This window comes from Rhinolophus hipposideros, assembly GCF_964194185.1.
Source record: "Rhinolophus hipposideros genome assembly, chromosome: 15".
Classification (NCBI taxonomy): Eukaryota; Metazoa; Chordata; class Mammalia; order Chiroptera; family Rhinolophidae; genus Rhinolophus; species Rhinolophus hipposideros.
Window position 1 is genome coordinate 4,652,240 of NC_138061.1, and position 14,632 is coordinate 4,666,871.

General features: G+C 44.9%; 1 protein-coding gene across 2 annotated transcripts in view; it reads left to right on the forward strand.

Moving 5' to 3' along the window:
- LOC308508279 ((E2-independent) E3 ubiquitin-conjugating enzyme FATS) overlaps positions 1–14,632 on the forward strand; it is a 194,262-nt gene that overhangs the window by 16,815 nt on the left and 162,815 nt on the right. For both annotated transcript variants that reach the window (XM_081074718.1, XM_081074719.1), the window contains exon 2: positions 7,456–7,528. In XM_081074718.1, the coding sequence (XP_080930844.1) occupies positions 7,456–7,528 (73 nt within the window). The remainder of the gene's footprint in view (positions 1–7,455; positions 7,529–14,632) is intronic.

A 14,632-nucleotide genomic window follows, 5' to 3' on the forward strand; every position in this document is an offset into this window, starting at 1 on the left:
GATATCTTGAAGGAAGACTCAGTGAATTAAAAAAAAAAAAAAACATCAAAAACAATCACCTATATGCTCACTAGAGCCCAGCTATTGTGGCAGGACTTGGGAGGAGCAAGTGAGAGCCTGCAAACGTTGTTTTATAAAGCAGCTTTTAGTCTTGTGTAAATGGAATGTTCTAGTATTATTGTAGCTTCGAAGTTCAAATCTCACCACTGTGCTGTTTGTGACTCCTGATGGAGTTCACAGACCACACGATTGTGAGTGTCGTCAGTGTCCTACTGGTGTCAGGTGTGACCACAGAATTTCTGCTGGTGGCAGTGCTGCTAAGGAGGCAGGTGGTGAGGAGGTACGGAAAGGACGCCAGACCAGGGTCGGGGACAAGTGTAGGTGCCAGACCTGCCGTATTTTGTTCTTGGGCAGTTATGTCTTTCCCCCTCTCTGGGACTTGGTTTCTTTAAAACAAAACAAAACTTTGTGTGTTCTGGCCACTTCGCAGAGACTTTGGAAAATCAAAATGAGGTAATTATATAAAAGAACTTTGCAAACTGGAACATTGCCCATGATTGTGAAGTGTCATGATTCTTTGAATGTGCCTGATCCTAATCATAGTTTTCTACTCCCGAGGAGTGATCCTAATTGCTGGGGTTCCAACCGGGGCTCCTTTACTCGCTTATTAGGTGTGTGTGTGACTTTGGGCAAGTGACTTAACCTCTCAGTGCCTCCATTTCCACACCTGTAAAATGGGAATAATAATTATACTTTTCTCACAGAGTTGTGGGAGGGTCACTGAGGTAATTGGGAGGCAGGCGGTGAACCCTCGTGACATCAGCTGTGACCCCAGGCTTTATCCTAGTCCAGGGTCTTAAATCTTTCCCCCTATTGTGTGGCAAAATTACTGTGGCCATTCACTGAGCAACACACGGAGGGCTTCAGACACCTAAGGGAGAAAAGACCTTGAAAGGACTGAGTTAAGAGTCACTTACTAGTTACTGAGGAAGTCAGTTGGGGCTAATCGGCCTCTCCCTGCGAGTAGTAAATACTAAGAAGTACAGCAATAACTTTTGTTTACTAGGAAAAGTGTTTCTCCCTGTGGGAAGAGTGCTGCATGTATTCATTTTTCTATGCCTTTTCCGTTTTTTCACAAAATTTTGCTTAGCGGGAATCACAACAATCATCCAATCACGTTACCCGTGACATGAACAGAACATCATTAGCATTTTCTCATGTGATTCCACAGTCATTTCATGCATTCAGTTATATTTGCAAAGATACACTATGGACCTGGTGCTGTTCTAAGAGTTGGGATTACAGCAATGAACAAAGAACCTACTGTGTGGAGTTTATATTCTAGTGGGAGAAAATGGATAACAAATCAATAAATGTGTGTCACACTCCACAAACTAAGAACAGAAGAAAACTACCTCAACAGCCATATTATAAAAGTCATATGCAAAAAGCCCCTACTCCATGGTGAACATTGTACTCAATGGTGAAAGACTGAAAGCTTTTGCCCTAAATCAGGAACAAGGCAAGGATGTCTGCTTTCACCACTTCTATTCGGCCTAGTACTGCAAGTTCTAGCCAGTATAATTAGGCGAGAAAAATAAATAAAAGGCATCTGAATTGGAATGGAATAAGTAAAGTTATCTCTGTTCGCAGATGAGATAACCTTATGTGTAGAAATCCCTAAAGATTCCACAAAAACACCTGTTAGAACTAATAAATGAATTCAGCAAAATAGCAGGATCCAAAGTCAACAGAAAAATTAGTTACATTTCTATATACTGACAATGACAGGCTGAAAAGGAAATTATGGAAGCAGTTCCATTTATGATATAATTATAAAGAATAAATGCTTAGGAATTAACCTAACCAAGGAGGTAAAAGACTTCATGAAAACTATAAGACATTGCTGAAAGAAATTAAAGAAGACATCAATAAATGGAAACACATCAATGTTCATGGATTAGGAGAATAATAACAATATTATTCAGTCTTGTTAAGATGATAATAACAACCAAAATGATCTACAGATTCAATGCAATTCCTATAAAAACTCCAAAGATTTTTTTTTTTTTCAGAAATAGAAAACCCATCGTAAAATTCAAATGTAATCTCAAGGGACCCCAAACAGCCAAATGATGTGGAAAAACAAGAATAAAGCTGGAAGACTCCCATTTCCTGATTTCAAAACTCACTACAAAGCTACAGTAATCAAACCAGTGTGGTGATGGCATAAAGACAGACATATAGATCAATGGAATAAAATAGGGAGCTCAGAAATAATCTTTCATATATGGTCAAATAATTTTTGACAGTGGTGCTAAGACCATTCAATTGTGAAAGGAGAGTCTTTTCAACGAATAGTGCTGGGAAAACTGGATATCTACATGCAAATGAATTAAGTTGGATCTTTATCTAAAACCATATACAAAAATTAACTCAAAATGGACCAAAGACCTACATGTGAGACCTGAAGCTGTAAAACTATTAGAAGAAAACACAGGGCAAAATCTTCACAGTATTGGATTTGGCTGTGATTTCTTGGATATTGGACACCAAATCCTTGGACACCAAAGGGACAGGCAACAAAAGAAAAAAATAGACAAATTGGACATGAAAATTAAAAAATTTTGTGCATAAAAAGATAATATTAGCACAGTCAAAAGGCAATCTGCCACATGAGAGAAAATATTTGTAAATCATATATCTGGTAAAGGGTTAATATCCAGAATATAGAGAAAACTCTTAAAACTCAAAAATAAATAAGTCAATTAAAAAATAGCAAAGGACTTGAATAAGCGTTTCTCCAAAGAAGACACACAAAGGATGAATAAGCACATGAAAGATGCTCAATATCACTAATTGTTAGGGAAACGCACATCAAAACCACAAAGAGGTACAATTTCACGTCTATTACAATGGCTACTATCAATAAATAGAAAATGGCAAGTGTTGGCGAGGATGTGGAGAAATTGGAACACTTGCCTCCTGTTGGTGAAAATGGAAAACATGGTGCGGCCTCTGTGGAAACAGTATGGTAATTCCTCAAAAAATTAAACAAAGATCTAGCAATTCCACTTCTGGGTCTATACCCCAAAGAATTGAAGGCATGGTTTTGAAGAGGTGTTGTACGCCCATGTTCATAGCAGCATTATTCACAACAGCTAAAAGATGGGTACAATCCAGTGCGTCTATCGATGGATGAATGAATGAGGAATTTGTGGTTTATACACGCAATAGAATATTATTCAGTCCTAAGAAGGAAGGAAATGCTGACATAAGGGACAACATAAGGACGTCCTTATAGACATAAGGACGTCCTTATAGACATAAGGACGTCCTCAGGGTGGGTGGACCCTGAGGACATCTTGTTAAGTGCTAAACCAGTCACAAGGGACAGATACTGCATGATTGTATTTGCATGGGCCGCTTACAGTAGTCAGAATGACAGACAGTGGCATGTTGGTTGCCACAGGCTGAGGGGATAGAGGAAGGGGGAGTTACTGTTTAATGGGGATAGAGTTTTCATTTTACAAAATGAAAAGAATGATGGAGCTAGATGGTGGCGATGTACAGTTTTATGAATGAATCTATTTAACACTACTGTACTATACACTTAAAAATGGTTACAGTGGTAAATTTTATGTTTTTTGTGTTTTACCAGAGTAAACAATGAAGAGAACAAATATGTGTCCCCATATTAGACTTAGTAAAAAACATAGTTGTAAAACGTTGCCTTTCCCAGCGGCAGTGATGATGTCAGCTCCCAAGTAAGGGATCCTGAGACAAGAAGACTCTCACTGAACCTGTGTCAGGAGGAAGTGTTAGCGCGTAGCTGAACGTAAGGCATGTGCTCTTCTTGTTCCACAGTCGCCACGTCTTCCTGTCACTTAGCGTAGAGTGCAAGGCCGCCCGTGCTGTGTTGTCCTAGTCCGTGGACACAGAGACTGTAGTGTGGACCGTGTCCATTGTTACATGATTGTGGACGCATTGATACACATGGTCTGACCCACAAAGCCATTCCCACTGCTGGGTGTTTTGCACACTTCTGTTGTTTTGCCACGATCAACCCCACTGCAAACACGTCTTCATTGATCTGGCTGTTGCTGTATTTTGAGTCAGTTAAAATTCCAAGGGTTTTAAGCTGGGGAGGGACGTAACCAGATTTGCTCTGTGGAAACATGGCTGGAGTGAGAGTCAAGAGGCTGCTATGAGGCCTCCATGAAGGCAGTGAGTGGGGAAGGGGAGGCGGAGATGGGAGGGAGTGCGGCCAGCAGGACTTGTGGGCAGAACACGGCCCCTGGAGTGGCAGCTGGGTGGTCACTGGAGAGCGTGACGGGAATGTCAGTGCCAGGGGTCACAGTGGCTGGTTCCAGACTGTGGTAAGGGGATGACTGAGTGGGGGGTGAGGGACGGGGACAGAGAGAGAGAGAGAGGCCGTCTCCTTCAATAAAGATTTGCTGGGAGTGAAGTGACAGGGAGGAAGGTAACGTGTGGGAGGGAGCTTGTTGGTTTTGTTTTTATGTTAAGAAAGGTTTGCATGTGGTTAAAATGCTGAGGAGGGCAAAGTTGAAGACTGCAGGGAGGTCCAGGGTCCTTGACGGTGCGGTGTCTCCAAGGAGACAGAAGTGTGGATTCCAAGAGCATGTGCACAATTTACCCTGGATGAGAAGCTTTGTTTTCATGAATGAATGAATGAATTTATTTATTTATTAATTTTTCCATCCCTTTTTTTTTCAACAAATAGTTATTGAAAGCCTGGTATGTGTCCAGCCCTATACTAGGAATCCATTGACAAGCAAAGCAGCAATGACTTTATTCTCAGAGGTGTTACCGTCTAGGGGAGAAGCACACATTGTTGTAGATTCACACAGGTCAGTGTGCATTTAGAAACCCAGGTGAGCAGGATGCTCTGGAGGAAAAGGAATGCTTCCGTTGGAGCTTAGAAATCAGAACCCGGAACTGGTTTGCAGAGTGGTGCCTGGAGAGACACTCACATGAGCAGGTCCTTTGAACTGAGATATGGAGAAGGACGAGGGGAACAGCAGGCTGGAACGGCATGTGCAAAGGCCCAGTGATGGGGAGAATGTGTGAATTCAAGAGGCTGAGAGGGGCTCACACAGTGTGTGGCCCAGAGAGATGCGCTCAGTGATGCCACAGAGATTAGCAGGTGCAGACCACCCAGGGCCCTTGCTGCTTGTCCTAAGGGCGATGAAAATTGTTGCTCTTTTGCACGAAGGGATTACAATGAGCACCCAGCAGAAAGTAGAGCCAAAGCCAAGTCTTTGCAGGATGTTGCTTGAGATGGGATTGAGGCCTGGGTCAGTTGATGACAGAGATTCCGCAATCACCCTGTTGTTGGGAATTCTTGGATCAATAGTGCCCAGAGCCTGTACAGGATGGTTCCAGGCTTTTGGAGAAGCCAGTGGTACCTAGTCAATTTGTTATTTACTGCCAACCACTGGGACCCCAGAGAGAAAGAAGCTGGAACCCATGGTGGAGCTAGTGCTGGGACTCTCCCTAAGACTTCATGGTGCTTCGGGAGTTTACAGGGTAAAAAGTAATTCTGTACTATCAAGTCCCAGGTTAACTGACTTGCTCGACTGAATAGTTACTTTAGAAATTACACATAAAAATCGTTCTTAAAAGGGCCATATAAGACAACAGCCTAGGAGAGAGAAAGCTTTAAATATGCTAAGTGAGACTATCTCTGCAACCTCCTCCCCTCACCCCACACACAACATTCTCTCTCTCCCTCTCTCTCTCTCTCTCTCTCTCTCTCTCTCTCTCTCTCTCTCTCTCTCTCTCTCTCTCTCTCTCTCTCTCCTTCTCTCTCTCTCTGTCACACATACCTTCCAGATCCACCTCCTTATGTTGTAGTAGCAGAGAGATAACTCATTTGTCTACAAAGTTGGGATTTTAATAGGTTTCCACATTCATGTCTAATGTTGCTGTACATCTGCTTCCTTCCTGAAAAGTTTTCATATGTTATCCAGTACTCACTATGACGTGTCTGTGCTAAGTCTGAGAAAGGGATGTGTATAAGTCTGGTGCCTGTATACAGTCCCATAGCCAAATACTAGTCCTTAGTAAAAATAATACTAACGATATGGGGGACACTCTGGCTAAAAGCTCAGGTACCATGGGTCTGACCACCCTGGTCTGAACCCTGGCTGTGTCACCCCCTATGAGCCACCTCAGCTTTGGCTATTTCAGCTGCCGCAGCAGGGCTGCAAACAGCATATCTTTCCGACAGTTGTGAGAATCCCATGAGATAACGTTTGGAATGCACTGAGTACAACAACCACCCGTATGAAATGTCATTAATTGTCAGCAGTTCTTAGGATAGTTATAATTAATAATCACGTTACTGAGAGGCGATGGCTGGGTGAGGCCCAGGGTACCAAGCCCAGAGGGTAACAGAAAAAGCAATATAGCTTTTATTCTCCCAGACTCAGCCCAGCCCCAGTCCGGGGCCTGCCCTCATTCTTTCTCCTCTGCCATGGGGTCTGGGAGGCCAGGCCCCTGCTTGGGACAGCAGAATGGTTTGCTTGCAGATTCTCCTCGTGAATCCCCAACCAGGTTCCCTGGGTGCTGCGGATGATGAGAGGAAGCCAAAAATGGGACCTGAACCCTGAAAAGCTTAACTCAGCCCTGGGACGAAGGAGATAACTGGGGTTCAGCTTTAGAGGCTGGCTGTAGGTCGGTGCAAAAGTAATTGTGGTTTTTGCAATTCTTTTTAACCTTTTAAACCGCAATTACTTTTGCACCAACCCCATACATTGGTGGGGGGAGCAGAAGAGTTATTTATTCTTCAGCTTTGGGGTAAAGTCCTGGGGTGTCAGGGGACGATGGGCCTGGGGGCAGACCCAGGGTGGAATGAGGTGCTCTGGCATCTGATCTAAGTTTATCAATCAGAACCAAAAGTGAAATGCTTTCGGAATAAACTTAGGAAACAAACCTTTGCCTTTTGGCAGAGGAAGTCAGCACAATAAGCAAACCTGCAGACAGCAGAAGACGTTTGTGTATATTAATCTTATTTTCACTGGGTATTGAAGGCTAATTCCGAAATTTCATTGCTCGTGTTTAATCAATTTATCAATATTTATCAAACGTCCAATTTTTGCTCCACACTCATTCAGCATTCTGATGGGATAGAAAAAAAATATTAGATATGGTTCTTTGATCTCCCAGCAGCATCCATGTTGGCGGATTACTCCCTCCTGACATTCCTTGTGTGTTTGGAATCATCAGAAACCTGCCTTTTATTGACTGGCTGAGGTTACTGGGCGAGTGTGGAGGGACAGATTCGTCACCATGCCCAGGTCTTGGGAGAACGGAGAGATGGCGGGGATGAGTTAGATTTTTTTTTTTTAGCAATAATAATGTACATTATTGAAGATTATATACCTGGCAAATAAAAATATGAGACTGGGAAGGTTTCTGTTTATTTTCCAGATCCACAGTCAGCTCTTCTCATCCCCGAAAGATCACGCTGCCTGGGAAAGAAATGAAAGTCTTTCGCATGCAGGTAAAGAATTGGGCTCTGAACGGGTTATCCCCATTCAAGCTTGTATTTACGTTCTCTCCTTTACTTTTATTAATAATGAAACGGGCTTTGGAGCCGAGGGTGCCCCCAAACAGGAGACGGTAGCTCAGTGGCTCAACAAGTTTTGAAGCTGATTTGAATTTCTAAACACACAGGCGATTAGGCTGGCAGTCTCTGCAAAAGCTAACAATGCAAAGGAAATATCATTTGCCTCAGGTAGCGAGCGCCTTGGGAACCCAAGATAAGGGTGGCAGACTGCTGTGTGTTCCCCGGTTAGGGCAGTGGGGGGCGGGGTCTACCAGGAACAAGGAACCGGACAAATATGGCATCTTCCCAGGAAGGGGCCGGTGCAAGTTACAGCTCGGCCTGGTGTCTCTGCATTAATAAATCATGTTTATGAAGATTCCGTTCACAGCCACTAACCTGTAAGACACCGAGGGGCGATGTTTACAGTTCATAACTTATATGAAGTTTGTTAACATAGTGAAAACAAGCTCTTCTTCTCCCTTTCATGAGAGAAACGATATGAATTTAGGTCAAAATTTCTGATGGTACTGTAATAAGTCTCTTGGGTTGATAGACTATATCAATTTAGAGACTCTAGCAAAACTAAATTTTAAAAGAATGTTTTCATGTAGCAAGTTTTATTTTTTAACCTTCATTTTAATTTTAATTTGTAAATGTGGCAGATGAATCGGTATATATAAGTACGTATATATGTGTGTATGTGATTATACACATTTATGGTTTCTCTTTTCATTACCTTTTACCACCTTCTTATATCAAAGATATCAGGGACCTGAATTCCTTTCCATAACTGACACAGTCAACTAAAGACAAAAATATCATCTGAAAGAAACTTTCATAGTTAATCCTTTCTGCAGCCTCCAAGATGGTTTATAGCTTATGCTTTAACACTTTCACTGCGACGTTCGTCTATCGTCAAATGACATTTCCGTGCCACTGAGCGCAGTGTTCGACTTTACCCCACGAGCTCAGTGTTCCAGAAAGGAAGGTTAGGAAAGCAGATGTACATTTTGCTGTATTTTTGTGTTTTTCAAGAATGAATAACAATAGGAAATTTTTATACTTTCAAGTCACCGTTTATTTTAATAAAGCATAGCCCCTTAACTGTATTTACTTAACATATAAATACTGTCATTATTTTCTGTGGATTTTTGACACATTTTGGAGGACCAACTTGAAATCAATGAATGCAGAGAAAGTTAATAATGGTTGATATTTAGTTTGGATCCTTTAAATGCTTAGCCCAGAAATTGCCTGTGGTAAGAATGTGAATCCACTGACAGACGCTTCTGGTGGTGTGAATGACTGGCTTACGAAGCACGTCTGGCCACCTGCACCCCAGGAAGTTTGGGGACGTTGAGAAGAATGGCATGTTTTCCTCAGAACACTCAGAGGTGGCTCTGAGAACAGTTTGCCCTGGGTGACCTAGATGCGGACGCCTTGGTTCTCTTCTCAGGAGAACTAGTTCTGCTCAAAGTGGCCCTAATTGGGTACTTCCGCAGTGAACCCCTGCTCACAGCTCACTTAGCAGTTTAATGACTTAGAATCCAAGTTCATGCCGGCTCGAGGCCAGAGGTTAATGGTCAGGGTCGAGGGCCTGTGCCCAACCAGCCTGTGTGAGGAGGGAGACACATACCAGTTGGCCCCTTCCAACCTCCCTCCCTATAGCTGTCTGTCTGTCTGACTCTCTCTTTCTTGTTTCTCTTTTTTCTAAATATATATTTCCCAAGTTCTGGTTATGAAAGAACACTTTCAAGCAGGGGTGTCCAAACTTTTTTCAACGTTTTTCACCAAGGGCCATATGCGGTAAAATACACAAACAGCCGGGCCACTCACTCGAGGTGAAGTACGTATTGCCTCACCTAGTTTATTTAAGTAAACTAAATATATTTTTGGAATTTGCTGTGGGCCAATTAAAAATGGATTACTGGCCGCAGTTGGCCCGTGGGCCGCAGTTTGGACACCCCTGCTTTAGAGGCAGCCCAAAATCTTGGGTATTCTCACAGAAGGCAAGCAGTTGTTAGAGAAAATATTCTTTCCTGACACTTATTAACGCAGGGAAGGCAGATTTTATCCAGGGAGACAACTACAGTGGCGTCTGACAGTAGGGCAGAGAGTGGGCTCAACTCCGTGTACAAGGAAAAGTAGAAATTTATAGCCAAGGTGGGGGTGAGTGGATAGGATATTTGTAAGAAGAGACCTAGGGCGACGGGGGACTTGGGTTCAGTTGACTTAACATGTGGGACATGAGGAAATAAATCAGATATCAAAGGTGGACAGTTTTCTTGAAACTGACCCAGCAGGATTCTTGCTATTGGTTAATAAAATTGGACCCAATGGACAAAAGACAGATACCAAGGGTGAGGCCCCGTCAAAAGGAATTCTCAGAGAAGCTGCAGTCTTTTGATCCAGGAGAGTCTCCGTCAGTCACGCTGTGACTCGGTTTCCCCTACAGGGCTGACTCTCAAGGGGCCGCTCACACTGCGTCTGCCTGCAAGGCCGTTTCCATCTGTTAAAGAGAAACTGCACTGGACACTGGTTAAAAATGGCAAGAGGGATTTTATTTGAGCTACCAAAGTAGGGGAGAGAGACTTCAGTACAGAAGTGAGCTCAGCTCTGAGCTGGGCAGCAAGGGATTCACGCCAGCGGGAATGGTAAGGGGATCAGTGGATAGAAAATGACTGAGAACTTGATTAGACATCAGAAGTGGGGAAAAAGAAATTTAATTACATGTCAGGAGTCAGGGAAATTCTCAAACTGGCCTAACAGGATTCTCTCGAAGACTGAACTCACTAGGATTCTTTGCTCAAACGGGGCCTGACAGAGCAATCACGTCAGGCTGAGGACAAGGCCTAGTGGACGAGAGGACCAGAGGAAGGAACCTGACTAAAGTTTGCTCAAGGAGGGTCCTGTCACGCCTTTCCTAGGAAAACTGATCTGAGAGGCTACTGTGTTTCCCTCAAAATAAGACCTAACCAGAAAATAAGCCCTAGCATGATTTTTCAGGTTGACATCCCCTGACTATAAGCCCTAATGCGTCTTTTGGAGCAAAACTTAATATAAGACCTGGTCTTGTTTTCAGGGAAACATGGCACCTCTTCCCTGGAGGCTCCTAATGGTTGTGCTTGTGTCCTCAGGAAAGAACAGGAAATTTGATTCAGGTATTGAAACCCTGTCCCCACACCCAGGAGAAGGGCCCAGCACAAGGATGGAATCTTTCTCAGCCCTCTCAGGGGCTTTGGGAAACTCAGAGCGCAGAGTTTGAGATCAGACCCGGGGTTGCAAAGACCAGAAACACACTGTCATAGACAAAAGAGAAACCACTGCAAGGAAGCCGTGGATATCGTGGAAGCAGCAGCCACGAGGCTGCAGAGGAGGGAATCAGGGCCCCGTGGCTGCCTGCTGCTGGAGTGGAGCTTCACCCAGGGCTACCACGCAGGATTCACTGTCCAACTCATGCTGCTTGTATCTCTCAATTAACCTCTTCAGGCTCCGTCCTCATTCAATCATCTCAGGGCAGGAGGCAAGGTCAGGTATCAGAACCATGGCTCAGAGGATCTGGCCTTGTAGGTGCCTGGCTAGTGGGGCAATTGTCCCAGAAGAAGGCATCCGTAGGCCTGGGCCAGGCAGATGTCCCCACGGCATAAGTTTGCCCAGGGAATCTCCAGTTTGGGAGGGGCCATAGCTGTTATTTTGTCCAGTTTCTTCCTGGTATCTGATGTCTGAAAGCCCCCTCCTCATTGCCATGCAGGAGTGGGGCGGCCTCTTCAGGGACAGCTGACCACATGGTAAGTCCCAAGGACAGGGGACACACCTTTGAAATGGCTCCTGACGTGCTCACACAGCGGGAATTATTAGAAAGCTCTTAGAACATGTTGAGCTGGAGTAAAGTAACCTTATTTATTTATTTCTAGTCTGTATTGAGTAGGCAATGAGGACCCATGAAATATTTTTTAGTTGCTGGAATATGTGATCTGATCCATATTGCTTGTGGTGTTCCAAGCCGGGGAGATGGTAGATTTAGACTAGGGCAGGGGCGGGGGTGGGGGTGGGGCTAGAACCCTTGGAGCACTGGGAAATGACTAAATTACAGGCAGTTGGAATAGATGTGAAAGATGTTTGGAGTGAAAAAGGTGAAGGGATTACGAGGCACAAACTGGTCATGACAAAATAGTCCCGGGGATGTAAAGTAGAGCCCAGGGAATACAGTCAGTAATGCTGTAATAACTATGTATGGTGCTGGGTTGGGGATCACTTTGTAAGTTACATAAACGCCTAACTATTGTGCTATACACCTGAAACTAATATAATACTGAATGTCAACTGTAATTGAAAACTAATGAGAAAAAAGAAGGTGTTTCTGGGAGGCTAGAGCTAGCGTTAACAAGGTAGGGAGGTTCAGGACCCAGGTTACTCCTGGGGTCAAGGGGTGGTGCTGCTGAGAGGATCCTGAATTTGCGGGGCTTGGACTCTATGTGAGAGACCACCTCACACAGTGGGCCGTTTGCTGCTGAGCTCTGGAGACGGGTCGGGGTTATAGGCCTTCTGCGATCACCACTGAGAGGTGGGTGACGTGAGAAGCCACGAGAACAGCTGCGATTAGTGCAGAAGAGGATATGCGAGCTGGGAAGAGAGCGGGGCTACAGGACCTAAGTAGCCTACGTGCACGGTAAGAAACGGGGCACCGTCCTGGGAACCACAGACCTGGTATCAGGGTTTATTTTACAAGTTGAGGTACTTAGTGCCAGTGTTGACTTTGCCCCTAATTTGGGAAAGTGTTTCCATTTCCTCAGGTCTCGTTTCGCTCTTAGACAATGGTGGTTATGGCTGCTCTAATATTCAGTGGTATGGGTGCAGCTTGTGTTGTAGAAGCTACACCAGTGGGGCGTTTGGTCCAAACAGGGTTCAGAGTGCTCACACAGGAAATCTGAAGTGAAATTGTCCCTGGATTTCCACTTGGCTTCCTTCATTTGCACAATGCAACTATTCACTGCCTTATTCCAGGACTTAGAAGGGCGGGGAAGCGATTTTTTATGGTAAAATTGTCCTCTTGGCAAGACCTGTGAAATCTGTTGGCCTGTGTAAAACGTCGGTTTACTGTGATTAATAGGATCTGATCACCAAGGGAGAAAAACATGTAGGAAGGGTGACTGTTTCTGCCCAAACTCACATCTGTTTTCCCAATCAGTGAACGGTAGGAAGTCCCTTTCAAATTTCCATCCTCCATGTTATAAAAGCATTCCATTTACTCTTTTCCCATCGCTGAGCTACCTGCCTGCAGGTGAGAGTACTCAATCTAAGGATTTAGCAATGCGGAGGAGGTTCAGGTGCCTGGTTAAGCCATTTCTGGGGAAATCAGTTATGGGAAATGTATGTAAGGGGAATTGATGGATTTCACTTGGAATTTTTAATTACTAAGTCACTTGGCAAAGGAAGGAAGGTGGGGCAGCATGGAATTTGCCCCCTCCTAATCCATTAAGCCCGACCTTTACAACTGGCAGTTTTTAAAGAGTAGGTCCTTGATTGATGAGTGGGATGAGGTAATTATATTTCACTTACAACTTCAGAATAATTGTTCCTTTATTCCTGCTTTTACAAGAGCAGTGATTTGCTACCTGGATAACCATAGTTAAGTTTCATTAATTTCTAGTCAAACCGTTAGTGCCTCAATAAAACACACGCCCTGACTGAGCTTCCAAGATGATTATCCCATTATCCCTTAAAACCCACTCAGACCCTGATGTGAGTTGTATTTCTTTTCTCTTCCGGAAGAAGTCTGTCATGCAGGGTGTCAGGCGGGGTCTCTTCTGGGGTCTCAGCTCCCGCTCCCCACATGAGAACCCAGGATATGGTGAGGCCAAAAAGGAACACCCATGGAGCCACAGATAGGGGGTTCATACCACTCTAGTCTCGCTGGTGGCTGGGTTGGAGACTCAGGAAGCAGGAGCCACACGATCCGCAACCTGCCGTCCACTTGTCTCTGCCAACCCACCTCACTTGCTAACTGCAATCCACCTCTCTGCAATCCGCCATCCACACTCTGCCACACTTTGCTATCTCAGCCACGACAGTTAAATCAGTGGCCAACGGCTAACTAGTCACAGCTGATGGCCATCTACTACCTGAGCCAGCACCTCTCCACATGAGGCTGAGAGCCTGGAAACTGCTCTCTGTCTCCACCAAGTCATTTGTAATTGTAGTTTCTCTATGAACAAGGTATAGAAGAGACGCTACATTTACCTGTTTGTACTTGGTTCTACTTGTTGAAGCACGTGGATACTTTGTTATAAGCGTCCGTTTTGATCACGTCGCGGGCCGTCTGCCTCCTACTCAAAGACAGCCCCCCCCCAAACGTGGAAAATGTATCTCTCCAACAGTGCATAAGAGTATCTTTCATCAGTGCAACTTCTCTGGTCAAATATCACATTAGAGGTCAGAGGGCAAAGTCTAAGCTCCTTGGCGTCCCGGGCCATTCCCCTCTGACTCTACACTCGCCCGTGGAGTCTCCAGGGAGCTGACAATCCTTCCCATTGTCACACGCTTTCCCCAATGCAACCTGCCCCACCTCTGGGGCTTCAGGATTGTTCCACAGTCATGGCCCTTCCAGCATTCCCCTTCCAGCATGGGCTCCCAGAGCAGGGACCTTGTCTCACTCATCTCTGTGTCCCCAAGGTCAGAGACTGGCGCATAGAAAGTATGCACTAGATTGACCAGCATTGTTAGTACAGAGGAGCTGGTTCTGCATTCGGGGTTCTCACATGCCCCTTCCAGGAAAGCCCCCGAGCAGTCTGGGAACTGGGTCATGTGACAGCATTCGAGAGCCTGTCAGGGCAGCGTCTGCCTTCGGGGTTTTCCAGGATTCTTGCAAGCGCTTCCTGCCCTATATTCAGCTGCGTGTGGTGAGCGGCAGGCTTCCCCCAGTGGTTCATGTGGAGTCTGCTCGGTGCCAGCGGGGAGCAGGGAAAGCGGCCTGACGACTCTGCTCACCAGAGAAGGACGACACTCGTTCCTGCCTTCTGGCACGTTTGGGTCTGTTGTGCCTACTTGCATAGGGCAATA